The sequence below is a fragment of the Zootermopsis nevadensis genome, unplaced genomic scaffold (genome assembly GCF_977971745.1).
Source record: "Zootermopsis nevadensis isolate Lab colony 2312 unplaced genomic scaffold, Znev_1.0 Znev_ptg000006l, whole genome shotgun sequence".
Lineage (NCBI taxonomy): Eukaryota > Metazoa > Arthropoda > Insecta > Blattodea > Termopsidae > Zootermopsis > Zootermopsis nevadensis.
In genome coordinates this window covers 6,163,399-6,176,598 of record NW_028259138.1, presented here as the reverse complement: position 1 = coordinate 6,176,598, position 13,200 = coordinate 6,163,399, and the positions used below count along the sequence as shown (strand labels likewise).

Here is a 13,200-nt window from a genome sequence, read left to right as displayed (position 1 = left end):
CAAAGTACATGAAATTATAAATATTTGGCAGGTCATGTCTGTATGCCTGTCTGTCTTCATGCTCATCTCAAAAACTACAGGATGGATTTAGATGAAATCTGGTGTTTGGAAGGGGAGATCACATTAAAATGTACAAGCCAACTGTGATGTATATTAAAAAAGGGACTTCATAAAACTCCTTAAAATGACATGTAAGAGAGCATAAATAAAGAAGCTATTAATATCTATAATTTCTACATAGAACATTTTTTGTGGCAAATATGTAACAGAATGCAAGGACAATTTCTGAAATAATAATAATAAGACTTATGTCATCATTGAATAAACATAAAGGCCAGTGGTGTACACAAAACAGCAAACAATGCATTTGGAAAACATGTATCCACCTGTGAAGTATGCCTTTCCACTGTTGTTTATTGTGGACAATTTTTATTGAAAGTCAAAGCCAATAATATATCACATGTCTATAATAATGGGGCCACAACTTAAAAAAGAGTTTTATGGCACTAGTTGAAAGCCTATGTTGCTTTTAACACAGGGTAATAAGACATGTATGTACTTATTCCTTCTACCAGAAATGTTTTATCCTAATTATGTTTACCTTCTTATATACACAGTACAGAACTGCAAAATGCTCCACTTTAAAATGATTATTTGAGTTTTGACAATACTTTAAGTTTGCAACATACTGCTTACCATATTGATGAGGAACAACAACTACTATAATCATTACTAATTTCATACAGCATCCCATTTTCAGTTGCTGGTTTGAAAATAGTTCCTCCTAACATTACTGGCTTAGCAGTAAGTGCATTGAAGGACAGTTACCATAAGGATGTAATGCAATTAAATATGACATGACAAAAGGTTTAATAGAAGCTGTGTACACTTACGTCCATCAACTGGTAACTGCTGAGATCACGAAACAGATCATTGTAGCAGGTGGAACCCCTGCAATGGAAAACACTGGACCAGAATTCAGAGAACCATGGATTCCACGAATTGGAACTCAAACTAAGTCTTTGGAAATGGTGTTCAAACTCAGGAACTTTACCAGCCTTGGGCTGCAGAACTATAGATCCTGATGATTCCTGGCTGAAACAGGAAAATTAATTATGAAAGGGGCTAGACTGCTTTCAATTAATTAGAAACAATAGTTTATTATATCAGAAAAGTTACTGTTTGTGACTGTAATCTTGAGACTTGTGGGGGCGAGGAAGTGGGGTGAAGGAGAAAATATAGCATCTGCCTTTAATGCTTTGGGCTTCCTGCATTCCTTGGAAGTATCAAGATTACAGTTGTGAACTAAACATAGCATTCCAAGAATGTGAAATATTATAGCATATAATGAATTGTTATTTTTCCTGTTGCTGAATCACATCTCTGAAGTGTTTGTAGCTGAAGGAAGGTGTAAAGGGGTTGGGGAGAGGAGGAAGGTAGAACAAAAAGGAAGGAAGGGGGGATGAAGAAGCAGTCTTTCTTATGGTGATATAAACTGGAGAGCAGAAAAGGTGATGAGGAGGCCTTGATAACACTTTCAGAGGAAACATATCTTGTTTAGATTTTAATCTTAACAATCACTAACATTTTGCTTGAATTTGGTATACCTAAGAAGCTAGTCAGGCTAATTAAAATGTGTTTAAGTGAAACCTCTAGCAAAATTTGTGTAGGTAAACATTTGTCCAATACATTGCCTATTCAGAATAGCCTAAAATAGGGAGATGCTCTATTGCCACTATTTTTAAATTTTGCCTTAGAATATGCCATCAGGAAAGTCCAAGAAAATCAGTGCAGTTTGGAATTGAATGGGACACATCAGCTCTTGGCCTATGCTCATGATATTAATCTGTTGGGCAATAATATAAATACTATAAAAGCAAACGCACAAACACTCTTAAGGGCTAGTGGTGATGTTGGTCTACAAATAAATGCAGAAAAGACAAAGTATATGATCATGTCTTGGTATCAGAATTCAGGACAGAACCAGAATATATGAGATGAAGTTTGGCTCAAGAGCCAAATATATCATATTTAAACATTTGAAAAATAGTTACTGACTAAATTTATTGCCTGGTTTGTTTAAGAATTCGGTGACTAGTGGTTGCAACTAACACAGAAAGCAATAGCATTGTCAAGTGGAGTATTATGAAGTTAAGAAGTGATCTGTATGAACTTAACCAAGATTGGTGACTCAGTTTTAATGTCTTTATAAAGTAAGGTGCTAGGTCACACTACTCCTTCAACTGAATTAATAAATAAATGACAGATTGTAGAGACTCAGCCCCATGTTATTACAAGCTCAGATGTGCCACAAGTACCACCCCCAAATACAGGAAGATGATAGTGAAGGATGAAGACAGTAGGATGGGGAAGGAAACAGTCATGGCCTATTTTACAGTACTATTCCTTTATTTTCCTTGTAGGACTGAAAAATACCATGGAAAAGCTTAGCTAGGATACCTGGTCCTTGGAGTCGGTAATTAAACCAGGCAGCTCCTAAATATGAAACAAGATTTGTAACTGTTTAGTAAAAATGCTTGGTCACACTATTCATTTAGCAACTACCAAAACCATTCTTTAACCTATCCTAAATAAGTATTTAAAAGATATTATCTTAAAAGTGTGTGTTACTCCTAAAACATTATGTGGTCTGTTTGAAAGAGGAAATCATTCATATACATTTATGACTGTTACCTATATTCAAAGTTTTCTGATCCAAACATGATCCATGTAAAGTCACCAGGTAGAATCTGTCCTTCCTCCTCCAAAGTCTTCACAGTTCTGAATATAAGCTTAACTATTTCATGTGGCAACATAAGTACAACTATCCTGGTCCCCTCTGTGTTCTGTGCTCGGAGACTTCTCAAACATTTGTTTATGAGCGATGTAACATTTATGGAAGCAAGGGGGATTGGAATCCCTGATGTTAGCTCCAGCTGTTGAGATGAGGCAATATGTTTTTCCACATATCTGAACATATCTTCATGTTCGATTCCATCTTGATGATATATAACAGAAAAGCAGTTCCACTGTAGATGATGAATCAAGGCAAGAATGGAGGCTGCCCGAACAGCATTAGAAGGTGCAAGCTGAAGTGGGTATGGGGTATATCTCTTGCGCTGAGAAGGTGGCCCACCTGCCTGTGGTGCTAGTACAGCAACTCCTAGGTGGCCTACAGCATCTGTCACGGATCCTGCCAATTCTGTGTCCCCACCAGCCAACAAAGCAATTATATTGATGTCTGTACTGTTCAAATTCTCAAAGAGATTGCTTTCTTGGTAGCTGAGAAGATTTGAAACATCCCTTGAGGTTTTAATGATGCTTCCACATGTGTCTAAAGCAATGGCAGCTAAAGAGAGATAAGAGTTATTGCGGTTCACCTGAAATAAAAATTAACACATTATGATAAGATGTATCAAAGTAACTAAATCCATGAAGTATTATGTTTGAGATGGTTAAGAAATTCCCTGCCTTTGATTTCGTTCAAAAGTTTATTTCTGTGTTCACAAGAGCGAGCCTGCCACTGGAAGATAACCCAGCTGAATCCAATCCAAACACTCATATGCCACTTCTTTAAGATACATTTTAATATTATTTTCACTAAGTGGTCTCTTTCCTTCTAGTTTTCAGACTAAAATTTTCTGTGCACTTTATTCCAGTAAAGTACATAATAGAAAACAATGCCTAAATAGTAGGTAATACAAAATACTGTATAATGTAGACATTAAATTATCTTGTTATTTCTTTCTTTATTTATTAAATAATGATTTTTTAACTACACAAGTTATACAATGGTAAATAAAGAATTAGAAAGGATATGTAAGAACGTGGTCATGGCCTGCTTTTAAGTATTTGCCTAGTAGGGCAGAGGAAAGCAACAAACATAGACTAGCTGCTCTCCAGGCTGAGAATTAAAATCTGGTTCTCCGAATATGATACAGAGATGTAAGATTTGAGGTTTTCACAACAGTGAGTCTGAAGATTGCTGTCTTCTGGGTTGTTGTGCCATGTAGTCTGGTAGATATAACAGACTACATGGCGCAACAACCCAGATGACACCTATCTTCATGATACAGGGATGTTAATCTATCAACTATGAGAATATACTGTGGTCTCACCTCTGATGTCATTTCAGTGTGGACCCAACTGCACCATGTTACAGCCAGAACCACATTTAGTAAAGTTTATATCACTGTTCACACCAGATACCCTTATTCCTTTACCCTCTACACATGCTGAACGTCCTCTCTCACATCTCTTCTTTCACTTCACCTTCTACCCCCAGCGCTCAGCGCCACCCCAACAATGAGCGGGGCGCCACACCATGCGTGGAACCCCATACACATGGTGCACCCCACTGCATGAGCGGGCCATTTCCGCGCTGCGCCCACCCCAGTGCGCAGCCCCCTAAATGCATGCAAGCCCCATGGAAGCATGTTCCCCTCCCCCATGCACATCAAACCCCCCCACAAACAAACAAACAAGCACACACATGCAATATGGTAAAAAGGTTGCCATTAAAAATACCATATCTTAGAAACTGAGTTGGTTACTGTATTTAAAAATGTTGACTGATAGGGCAACAAATTAAGGCTCTAACAATCTTATCTGAATATCTGATTTCTAAAATATACAAAAATTCAGGCATTGCACGTGTGGTATTTTAATTCATATCAGCTTTCATTATGCAGTCTCACTGGATAGTTATGCCTTTTGTTAATATACTGAAACTTGTGGAATTTTAATACATGCAATCTACATTTAGTATTTTTATGTGAGTCACTGGAATTTATTATTAAGCTGATATCATATTTAACAGAAATAACTTACTCTCAGTGACAATTACATCGAGATGACAATAGCTGGGGCAGAAACTAAGTAGTCTTAAGCAAACATTCCTAAACAATTAAGTATTACAGCTCTTCAAGTCAGAAAATGTGAACGTGAATGATTTGAGAATAAAGGTTTTGACTTTCAGGTATCTAAAATACTGACAGAAATTAAGAAGATACCAGTGAGAAAGAGAAGTTTCCTATATCTTATCTAAACAAAAAGTATCATGTAAAAGTAGAGATAAGGCATGTATAGGCCTTAAATTGCTTAATACATAAAATCATGAAGCCATATACAGTTGAACCTCAATATAATGTGGGTTTAGGGGGTCAGCTTCAGTACCTGTGTTATATGTGAAATTGACATTCATCTAATTTTGGAATCCCTGATATGCATATTTATCCAGTGACTAAAATTACATGAAATACATGAATACGCTCTGTACCCGTACACCACAGCAAGGAATGGTGCAATACAGTCTTATAATGTAACCAAAACATTCCATAGAAATCTGTACGATGTAAAGCATGTAATCGTATTGGGGGGACACGATCGCAGCCATGGTACATCCGAGTTTGTGGTATAATGAGGCATGGTATATCGAGGTTCCACTGTATATGTATACATATCTAGTGTGTGTGTGATTTACTTTACCTGATCAATTGCCCAAAGAAATGCTTCTAGTTGTTCTATGCCTCGCCTACTCAGTTCTCCTCCACACTCCAGGGGATTTTGTGAGGCTTCATGGATACTAAGGGTTGCTGCTATATATAACACAACATCTTGACTTGTTTCATATTCAGTATTTTGTCTGGGTTTCATCATGGTTACCCAGTCAGTCAGTGATATATTTTCATAGCGTCTTCTGCAGTGAGGACAATTGCTACGAGCACTACACTGTGATGACAGTGATGTCACTTTTACCTCATCCCCTGAATCACGATAGGCCAGAACATGTTTCAGACTTTGCAGCTTACTGTTGTGAAAGTGACCAACCTAAAGATAAATGTCACTTTGTAAATCAAGTGCAGAACACATGCATAGTGATGTTAAAATCAATTGATTCTACCTTGCGGTCTCAAAAAAATTAAGTTAATTTACTTAAAACAAAAAATGTTAAAAATTCAAGGATGTGTTTACATTCTAATTCATACAATAGGGGCCAGGTAATTACAGAATAATAGAAAAGTCACACAACTTCTTCCTGATAAATTTTCTATTGTTAAATAATAAATTACACTGAAATCAGAAATCAAAAAGCAATGTTATGTTATGTGCTCGAAATGTCCACTGTATTCAGTGACCCATGTTCTCTTATCAGGTTCCTTGACTTCATGCATGACACATATGCAATATGGATGCAGTTTTGAAATCTTTGTACACTTCCATAATCCACTCTAAAGAGAAAGTTTTCTCAATGACTTTTGTGGAGAGATAAGTTTGACAGTATCTTCCATACTATCTCTTAACACCAAAGGTCGACTGGAAACGTTTCTGTCCTGTTAAAGAAATAATTCTCTAAATAAGATACCGTCAGTTTGTTTGGCACAGGAGAATCAGGAAATGTATCCCTAAATTCATTTTGGCAATTTAAGTAAGAATGAGATGCCAGGCAGTTATAAGACCCCAGCAGTATATGGAAGTGAGTGGTCAGCTTCATGCCCCACCTACTTTACTCCAGGAAAAGACTCCCCAGTACCACTGGACAAAAAGCTGAGTGGGCCACAGTGTTGGTTTGAATGTGGCAACTAACAGAAAAATGTGTTGGCCTGAATGGGAATAAAACCAATCATGCATCCCATTAGTCAGTATACTGACGGAACTATCCTGACAAATTCCAAAAAACACTAAAACTGACCAACTCATCTTCCTTTTCTGGGTAGCCCACTGTAGGATTAGTGCTGTAGAGACTTTTCTTCATGATGTGCTCAGTTTGAATGTTGGTGAGATTACTGGATGTCCACACTAAGTTGTTATCATGGCTGTGCCATAGGTCAGGTGGTTAGTCACCAGCTTCTTATTGAAGAGGCCTGGGTTCATGCACAGGGCAGTCCAAGTGGGATCTATGATAGATAAAGTGGTCTGGGGCAGGTTTCTCTCAGAGATTTTGTTTTCTCATGTCAGTATCATTCCACTGCTGCTTTATATTCGCTAATGTGTCATTTCAGTGCTTTACAATGGGCCCATTGGAGCCAAATTTCCATTTCGCAACAATAACAATTGTTTCTTCAGATAAATGCCAATACAGTTCTTTTAAACTGGTCACAACCACTTCTTCCATTTATTTACTTACACACCATTCACAACCTCCTTTCATATTACTTATAGTTATATGACTCCTGCAGTCAAACAAGTCATTAAATACTGTAAGGTTCAATCAATCAAATTCTCATACTTCATAATGTTAGTGTTAAATAACTTGAAAGACCTTAGGAAATTAATGGAAAATGGCAGTGGCACTTATTATAGACTACATATCTGAGGTTATAGGAAAATGGGATGAAGATAGAACAGTCCTGGTGGGCCCCTACTGTCATAATGGGAGCTGAGTTAGATATACAGTACTGGACACCTTATCCAGAAAACCTGAAAAACAAGGCTTTTTGAAATTCAGGATTTTTTGCACTTTGAAATTTTGCTTCTTCACATGTCAATATTGCAACAAATCACTCACATTTTGTTTTTCATGAGAAACTAAATACTTCTGAAATCTTCTAAAAATGCATAAAAGTCTACAAATTATGCCATTCAGTGACTAAAAAAGTGCAAAAAAGCAAGCTGCCTTCTACTACCGGTAAAAAGACTTGAGAGTGGTGCCACTCACACATAGTAAGTAGAAGAAATGTGAAGTGCCAGATTTAAACATGACAAGCGTATGAAAAGTTTTTGTAAAAAACTTATGGGAAAAATACAGATTTTAGGTCCTTCAAGATTTTGGGATGCCAGATATGGCATCTGAAACTCTATATAAAACTTTAAAAGTTAACACCATGAGACAGCCTTTGAAAAACCATTAACATATTAACATATTCATGGTAGGAAGGTATTATGTTTTTATGGCTCTTACATAGCCAGACTGAGCACTTGAAAATTATATTTTTTTCACTCTGTCAGGCCTGTAGTTTGTTTAATGATATATGTCAGTAGTTGATGACTCTGTAGAAAGCTGATATGATAGACATAAATTTATCTCAGTAAGCTAAACAGAGAGACAGAGAATGGAGTATTGAGTAACTGTATCTTTTAATAAAGTCTGTGGACATAGATTAGTCTGAAACATGTTTTGCAAAATTGCAAAGTGGTCAACCAGTGGAGGTAGGCAGGCACCAAGTTACTGAGTTGTGATTATTTTACTTATCAGTTTTCTAAACCTGAGAGAATTGAAAACCTGTGTAAATAGGCTGAGAATGACCTTGTTTTAAGTTGTTACCCAAGATGAAGTAACCAAGGAAAACAAATGAGATCTCAATCTGGCCAGTCAACCTTCAGACTTCATAAGTGGACATTTCAAGAAGTCATGCATGGATAAAGAACTATCCTGCACTTCCACTACAAAGATATTCTAGTAAACTTACTCTCTCAAAATAAACATCTCCTAGCGTGTGATCCTGAGATTGAAAGTTACGTTTCAAATTCAAGATTTCCACTGGAACAATTCCCATTCCAGAACTTGTGAATCGGAAGTCTTCAATAACTGAGCCATCAGCTCTCTGGGCACTAGATTTATGTAGTTCCTGATTTAATATTTGCTGTAATTCCAATCTGAAACAGAACACCCCAAGAAGTATAAGCAATGGACTCTGTTTGTCCTATAAATAAAATTTTCCATATGATAAGCTGTGTCAATAAGACAAATTTCCAGTGTTTCAATGTATTCATCACCAGAGACTGATGAAACAAGTAACACAAATTGGTCAGAAACGTTTCTGAAGTATCCTTGTACAATCAACCATATCAGTACAATGTTTTGAAGACTGTCTCTGTCTCTCAGGATCAATGTGATAAATGACACAAATGATTTATACATGATTCTCTAAAAGTATGTAACAATGGATGATTCATTATTGAAAAACAATGTTGTTCACTGTCCACTGTCTGAGGTATATTTGATATATAGTACATTTCAGGAGTTGGTTATACTTGTGTCTTCAGATGACTGACTTTTTGTTTTTTGTATTATCACTGATAACAGTTAAGAGTGAACCCAGAATAACACCAAAACTGTATTTTGGGGGACAAGACTTCAGGTTAAATGTTTAAAGAGCATAATAAAATTCATGTTATTAACAGAAAATGTAAAAGGAGAAACAATATTTATTCCCAGAACACAGATTGTATCATCTGACCACCCTTTTGAGTTTAAACATTAACAGCTTCCCATTTTGCTATGATAAAGTATAAAGCTGAAGGTCAGTTTTTAAGAGTGTTCACTGAATTAAGAGATAAATCTTTTTCACATGGACAGTAATATGTGGCTTCCTTAAGGCTTGGTTCAGCAAAAATATTAAGTTTACTAACATCCACAGGAAAAGCAACATATGTTGTATACAAAAAGTTCAGTGTCAAATTTTCATCATAAGAACATGCAGCACTTTTGTCTCCAAAGATTCAATTCAATTAATTTATTTACGTGTTTGCCAACAGCAAGAAGCCAATAACAGGCAAACACTGATAATACATACAATAATAATGAAATAATAATGAAAAATAGGACACAAACAGATTAACTAAACTTATACATGTACAGTATTAAATATAACTGCCAAGTACAGGCAAACCCAAAATAGAAACAATATTAACACAAAGCAAAATAAATGAAGAAATGTGAATAAAAACAAATAATCCACCTAGGGAATACTAATATAATTGTAAAATGTTAAAGAAATATAAAAAAACAGGTAACGAAGCTAGATCATCTATCAAGACAACCTATCTAGATCATTTCCCTTATTGAGAACGTGCCCTCAAGGGAGACAATGTTTATGCTAATAAGATATGTTACACTATAAATTCTTGCATTCTTAAAACTAATTAATATTATTATCTGAAACATCATCAACAGAAGACTAAATATAAATTCAAACACATTTTTCACTTTATAGATTATAATTAAATTTGTAAATAAAAGTACAATGTAAATATTTAATTACTTTCTTCTCTCAGCTTGCTGCTGAACACTTCAGAATTCAACAAATATAAGGTTCAAGTAACCTGAGGAGAAGTTCTGGCCAATTTGGTACTTATTCATGCAGAAGGAATGGGTAGAATCCTGATGAATATCTTTGAAACTGAATGTTTCACATTAAAAAATTTACACATAATGCCAACATTCATTTTAATCTTCAGAAGCCCCATAATAAATCATGTAGCAAGAGATATTACTGAAATATCATGTTTTGGAACTGTTGAAATATATTATTTCATCATATTCACACAACAACGTGTCTTATGAACAAATTAATAATAATAAAAAATAATGTTCCTAGGCACTTATTTACATTTATTACAACATAAGAAGGAAACTAGCTATACCTAGTGTGACGTTTAGGCAACTGTAAGCATGACTGATTCGTAAACTGACACAGCACTAATGAAGTATATAATAAATTATAACAGTGTGTTGATCAAATTAATATTTAATTTAGGGAACTCAGAAAAAATTAATCACTCATAAACCATTACAATAACAGGGAGTTTAGAACTATTGGAACAATGATCATTTGATGAATGAATATGAATCCCGGTCACATATTCCTTTAGTTATATTTGCAAAACATTGAAAGCAGTCATTATTACTTATTTTTATACTGACCTGGTGTATCTGTTTAGACAGGAACTATCTGTACCAGTAGCAGAACTATTTCTGCAAAGTTTAGAGAACATTGCTGCAAAAGCTGTTCCAATAGAGTATACAGCTTGCACTGTGTTAGAATCTAGGTAACTCCCCATCTCCAGTAACATTTTGCATTCTGGATCATTACACATCATGCCCTATAACACAAACATGTACAAAAAAAATAAAATACACTATATAATACAAAGGAATCTTATTCAGCACTGGTTTTAACTTATGGCAAAAGGTGGGCTGTATAAGACATCTACCAAGTAAAATATCCAGGTTTATCCTCCTCCTTTAAACTGAATATTTTGAAAATGTCATTTTGAAAGTGATGTATAAATTAGTAACATTTTACAAGTACTAGTCAGAGAATATTGTTTGAATAAATGAAATAATATTATATGAAATGAAATTTGAGATAATGTAACTATGTCTTCACAAACTATATCTCACTAAACTTTAGCTCACCTCTTGATATTTGAACCACCAAGGATTCTTGCTTACTTTAGCGCCATGAAGAATTTGTTGCAGGTGGTGCAAAAATTCTCGTATTGGTCTATGATGTGGTCTAAAACCAAACATGAAGTACAAAGTTCAGTAATGTGCATATACATGTATAAACACACAGGAAGATTAAAATAATTTACCAAAACAAGCACTGATGAGATGTGAGAAAATGTCAAAATACAGCTACTTACCAAACAAAATAAATTACTTCCAGTTTGTCACTTTCTTATTTTTCTAATTTAATTTATACAATAATATTGTTTTTAGTATGTATATCAGTATCCATAAGCACAGAATTAATGATAATATGATACCAAGTGTATCAAATTTCTGAACTCAAACTTGTGTTTATGTATTAACTCTGACAAAATAAATAAGCATAGCTTTCTATAATTGTTGTTTTCATAACTAATGTATGACTTGTCAATGTTAACAGGAACAACAATTTTTGTGTTACAATTTATTGTAGTATTATCTCTGCAAATAACTGTGAAAAGTGCATTAATATAGTTTATTTATTAACGAAATTAAATGTGGAAACGTCTTCATGGCAACTAAAATAATATTCCTGCCAAAAACAAAAACATAAATTGGCTGCCTCATTCCAGAGTCCTGATCCCTGTCAAATCCCAACACAGGCAGCACCACCAGTCTCTTAATGCAAGGGAAGAAAATATATTAAAAGTTTCAGAAAATTAAACACTCAGGAAAATATATGAAACTAAATGGAATGTACTAAATGAGGATTTAGAATATTACATAAATTTCAAGGTTTACATAGACCCCTCTCTCCAGTATTGTTAAATTGCAAAATTGAAGATGCTACAGGAGATTACTGGGATCCTGACTGTCTATATAAGACAGAAGTGAATTAAAAATAATTATTTTAGCACAAATTAAAAACCTAAGCTCACATACAATTATTAATACTATACTGTAAATACATCCATGGGCCACTCTACCCACATAATTACCTCATAACTGGCATTTAATCTTGTAAATATTGTGTCATCCTGCATGATAACTCAGAAACATATTATTCATTATCAGTTTATTTTTTTACTTATTCACTTATTAATTAGTTTACTGGAATGGTAAATATTTTTCTATTTATTAATCATACCCCTGAAGCTTCACATGCTGGTGTGGGCCATCTTCTGGATACATTATTAATATTACCTTGAAGTAATTTAGAAACAAACTAGAAGTCAAGTATATAAGGCCATTTGTTTTTAGCTCAATATGGTTTTCAAAGATTTACAAGAACTATCTGGAAATTTCAAAGGCTAAATATTAAGGGACAGAAGTTGACACTAGAACAGGCAGTTAATAAAATATTATCACATTCAGCACAGCATGTTATTTATAAATACAATTTTAAATACTAGCAATAAGTCAATTGAATAAAAATTTTCTTGGATATTATCCATTGTCTAGTAAATATAAAACGTAAAATGACGTTTCGGAGATGGGACTCTATCTCCGTCTTCAGGTTCCTACACAGTTGGGCCCACTAGATAGAGCTAATCCCTATCTCCGGACAAAGTCTCCGAAACGTCGTTTTACGTTTTATATTTACTAGACGATGGATAATATCCAAGAAATTTTTTTATTCAATTGACTCTTCACCATCGTCAAGAAGTTTTAGATTTGACTAGCAATAAGTGTCCAAGATAAAAGACAGATATGGTGAAACAGAAGCACCAGTATTATAAATTAAAATTAAATCCGTGGCGTAACAGCTCCAGAGAGCCAAAGCTGACTAGCTTGACTGCTGGCCTCACGTTCACATGCCTAAGCAGAGGTGAACGATCATCCAACCAGATATAGGGTGACGTGTGGTCAGCACGACGAACCCCCAGCCATTGCTAGCTTTCCTGACCGGATTATGCTACTCATTATAGCTCCCCAATTTCCTCATGATGCTGGGTTGGCACTGGTCCCATACACTGGTCGAAAGCTCATGAGAAAATTTCTTCTCCCCCGAGACTCGAACCAGCGCGCATTTTGCATCGCCGGTC

The 13,200-nt window shown here is 35.1% G+C and overlaps 1 protein-coding gene across 4 annotated transcripts in view; it reads right to left on the bottom strand.

The window, feature by feature from the left end:
- The window catches only part of LOC110827964 (uncharacterized), a 55,795-nt gene that overhangs the window by 21,455 nt on the left and 21,140 nt on the right, over positions 1 to 13,200 (bottom strand). For all 4 annotated transcript variants that reach the window (XM_087343610.1, XM_022060172.2, XM_087343611.1 and 1 more), the window contains exons 10-15: positions 11,141 to 11,240; positions 10,646 to 10,824; positions 8,409 to 8,595; positions 5,488 to 5,829; positions 2,695 to 3,380; positions 894 to 1,095 (exon numbers count right to left, since the gene is read on the bottom strand). In XM_087343610.1, coding sequence (XP_087199736.1) covers positions 894 to 1,095; positions 2,695 to 3,380; positions 5,488 to 5,829; positions 8,409 to 8,595; positions 10,646 to 10,824; positions 11,141 to 11,240 — 1,696 coding nt within the window. The remainder of the gene's footprint in view (positions 1 to 893; positions 1,096 to 2,694; positions 3,381 to 5,487; positions 5,830 to 8,408; positions 8,596 to 10,645; positions 10,825 to 11,140; positions 11,241 to 13,200) is intronic.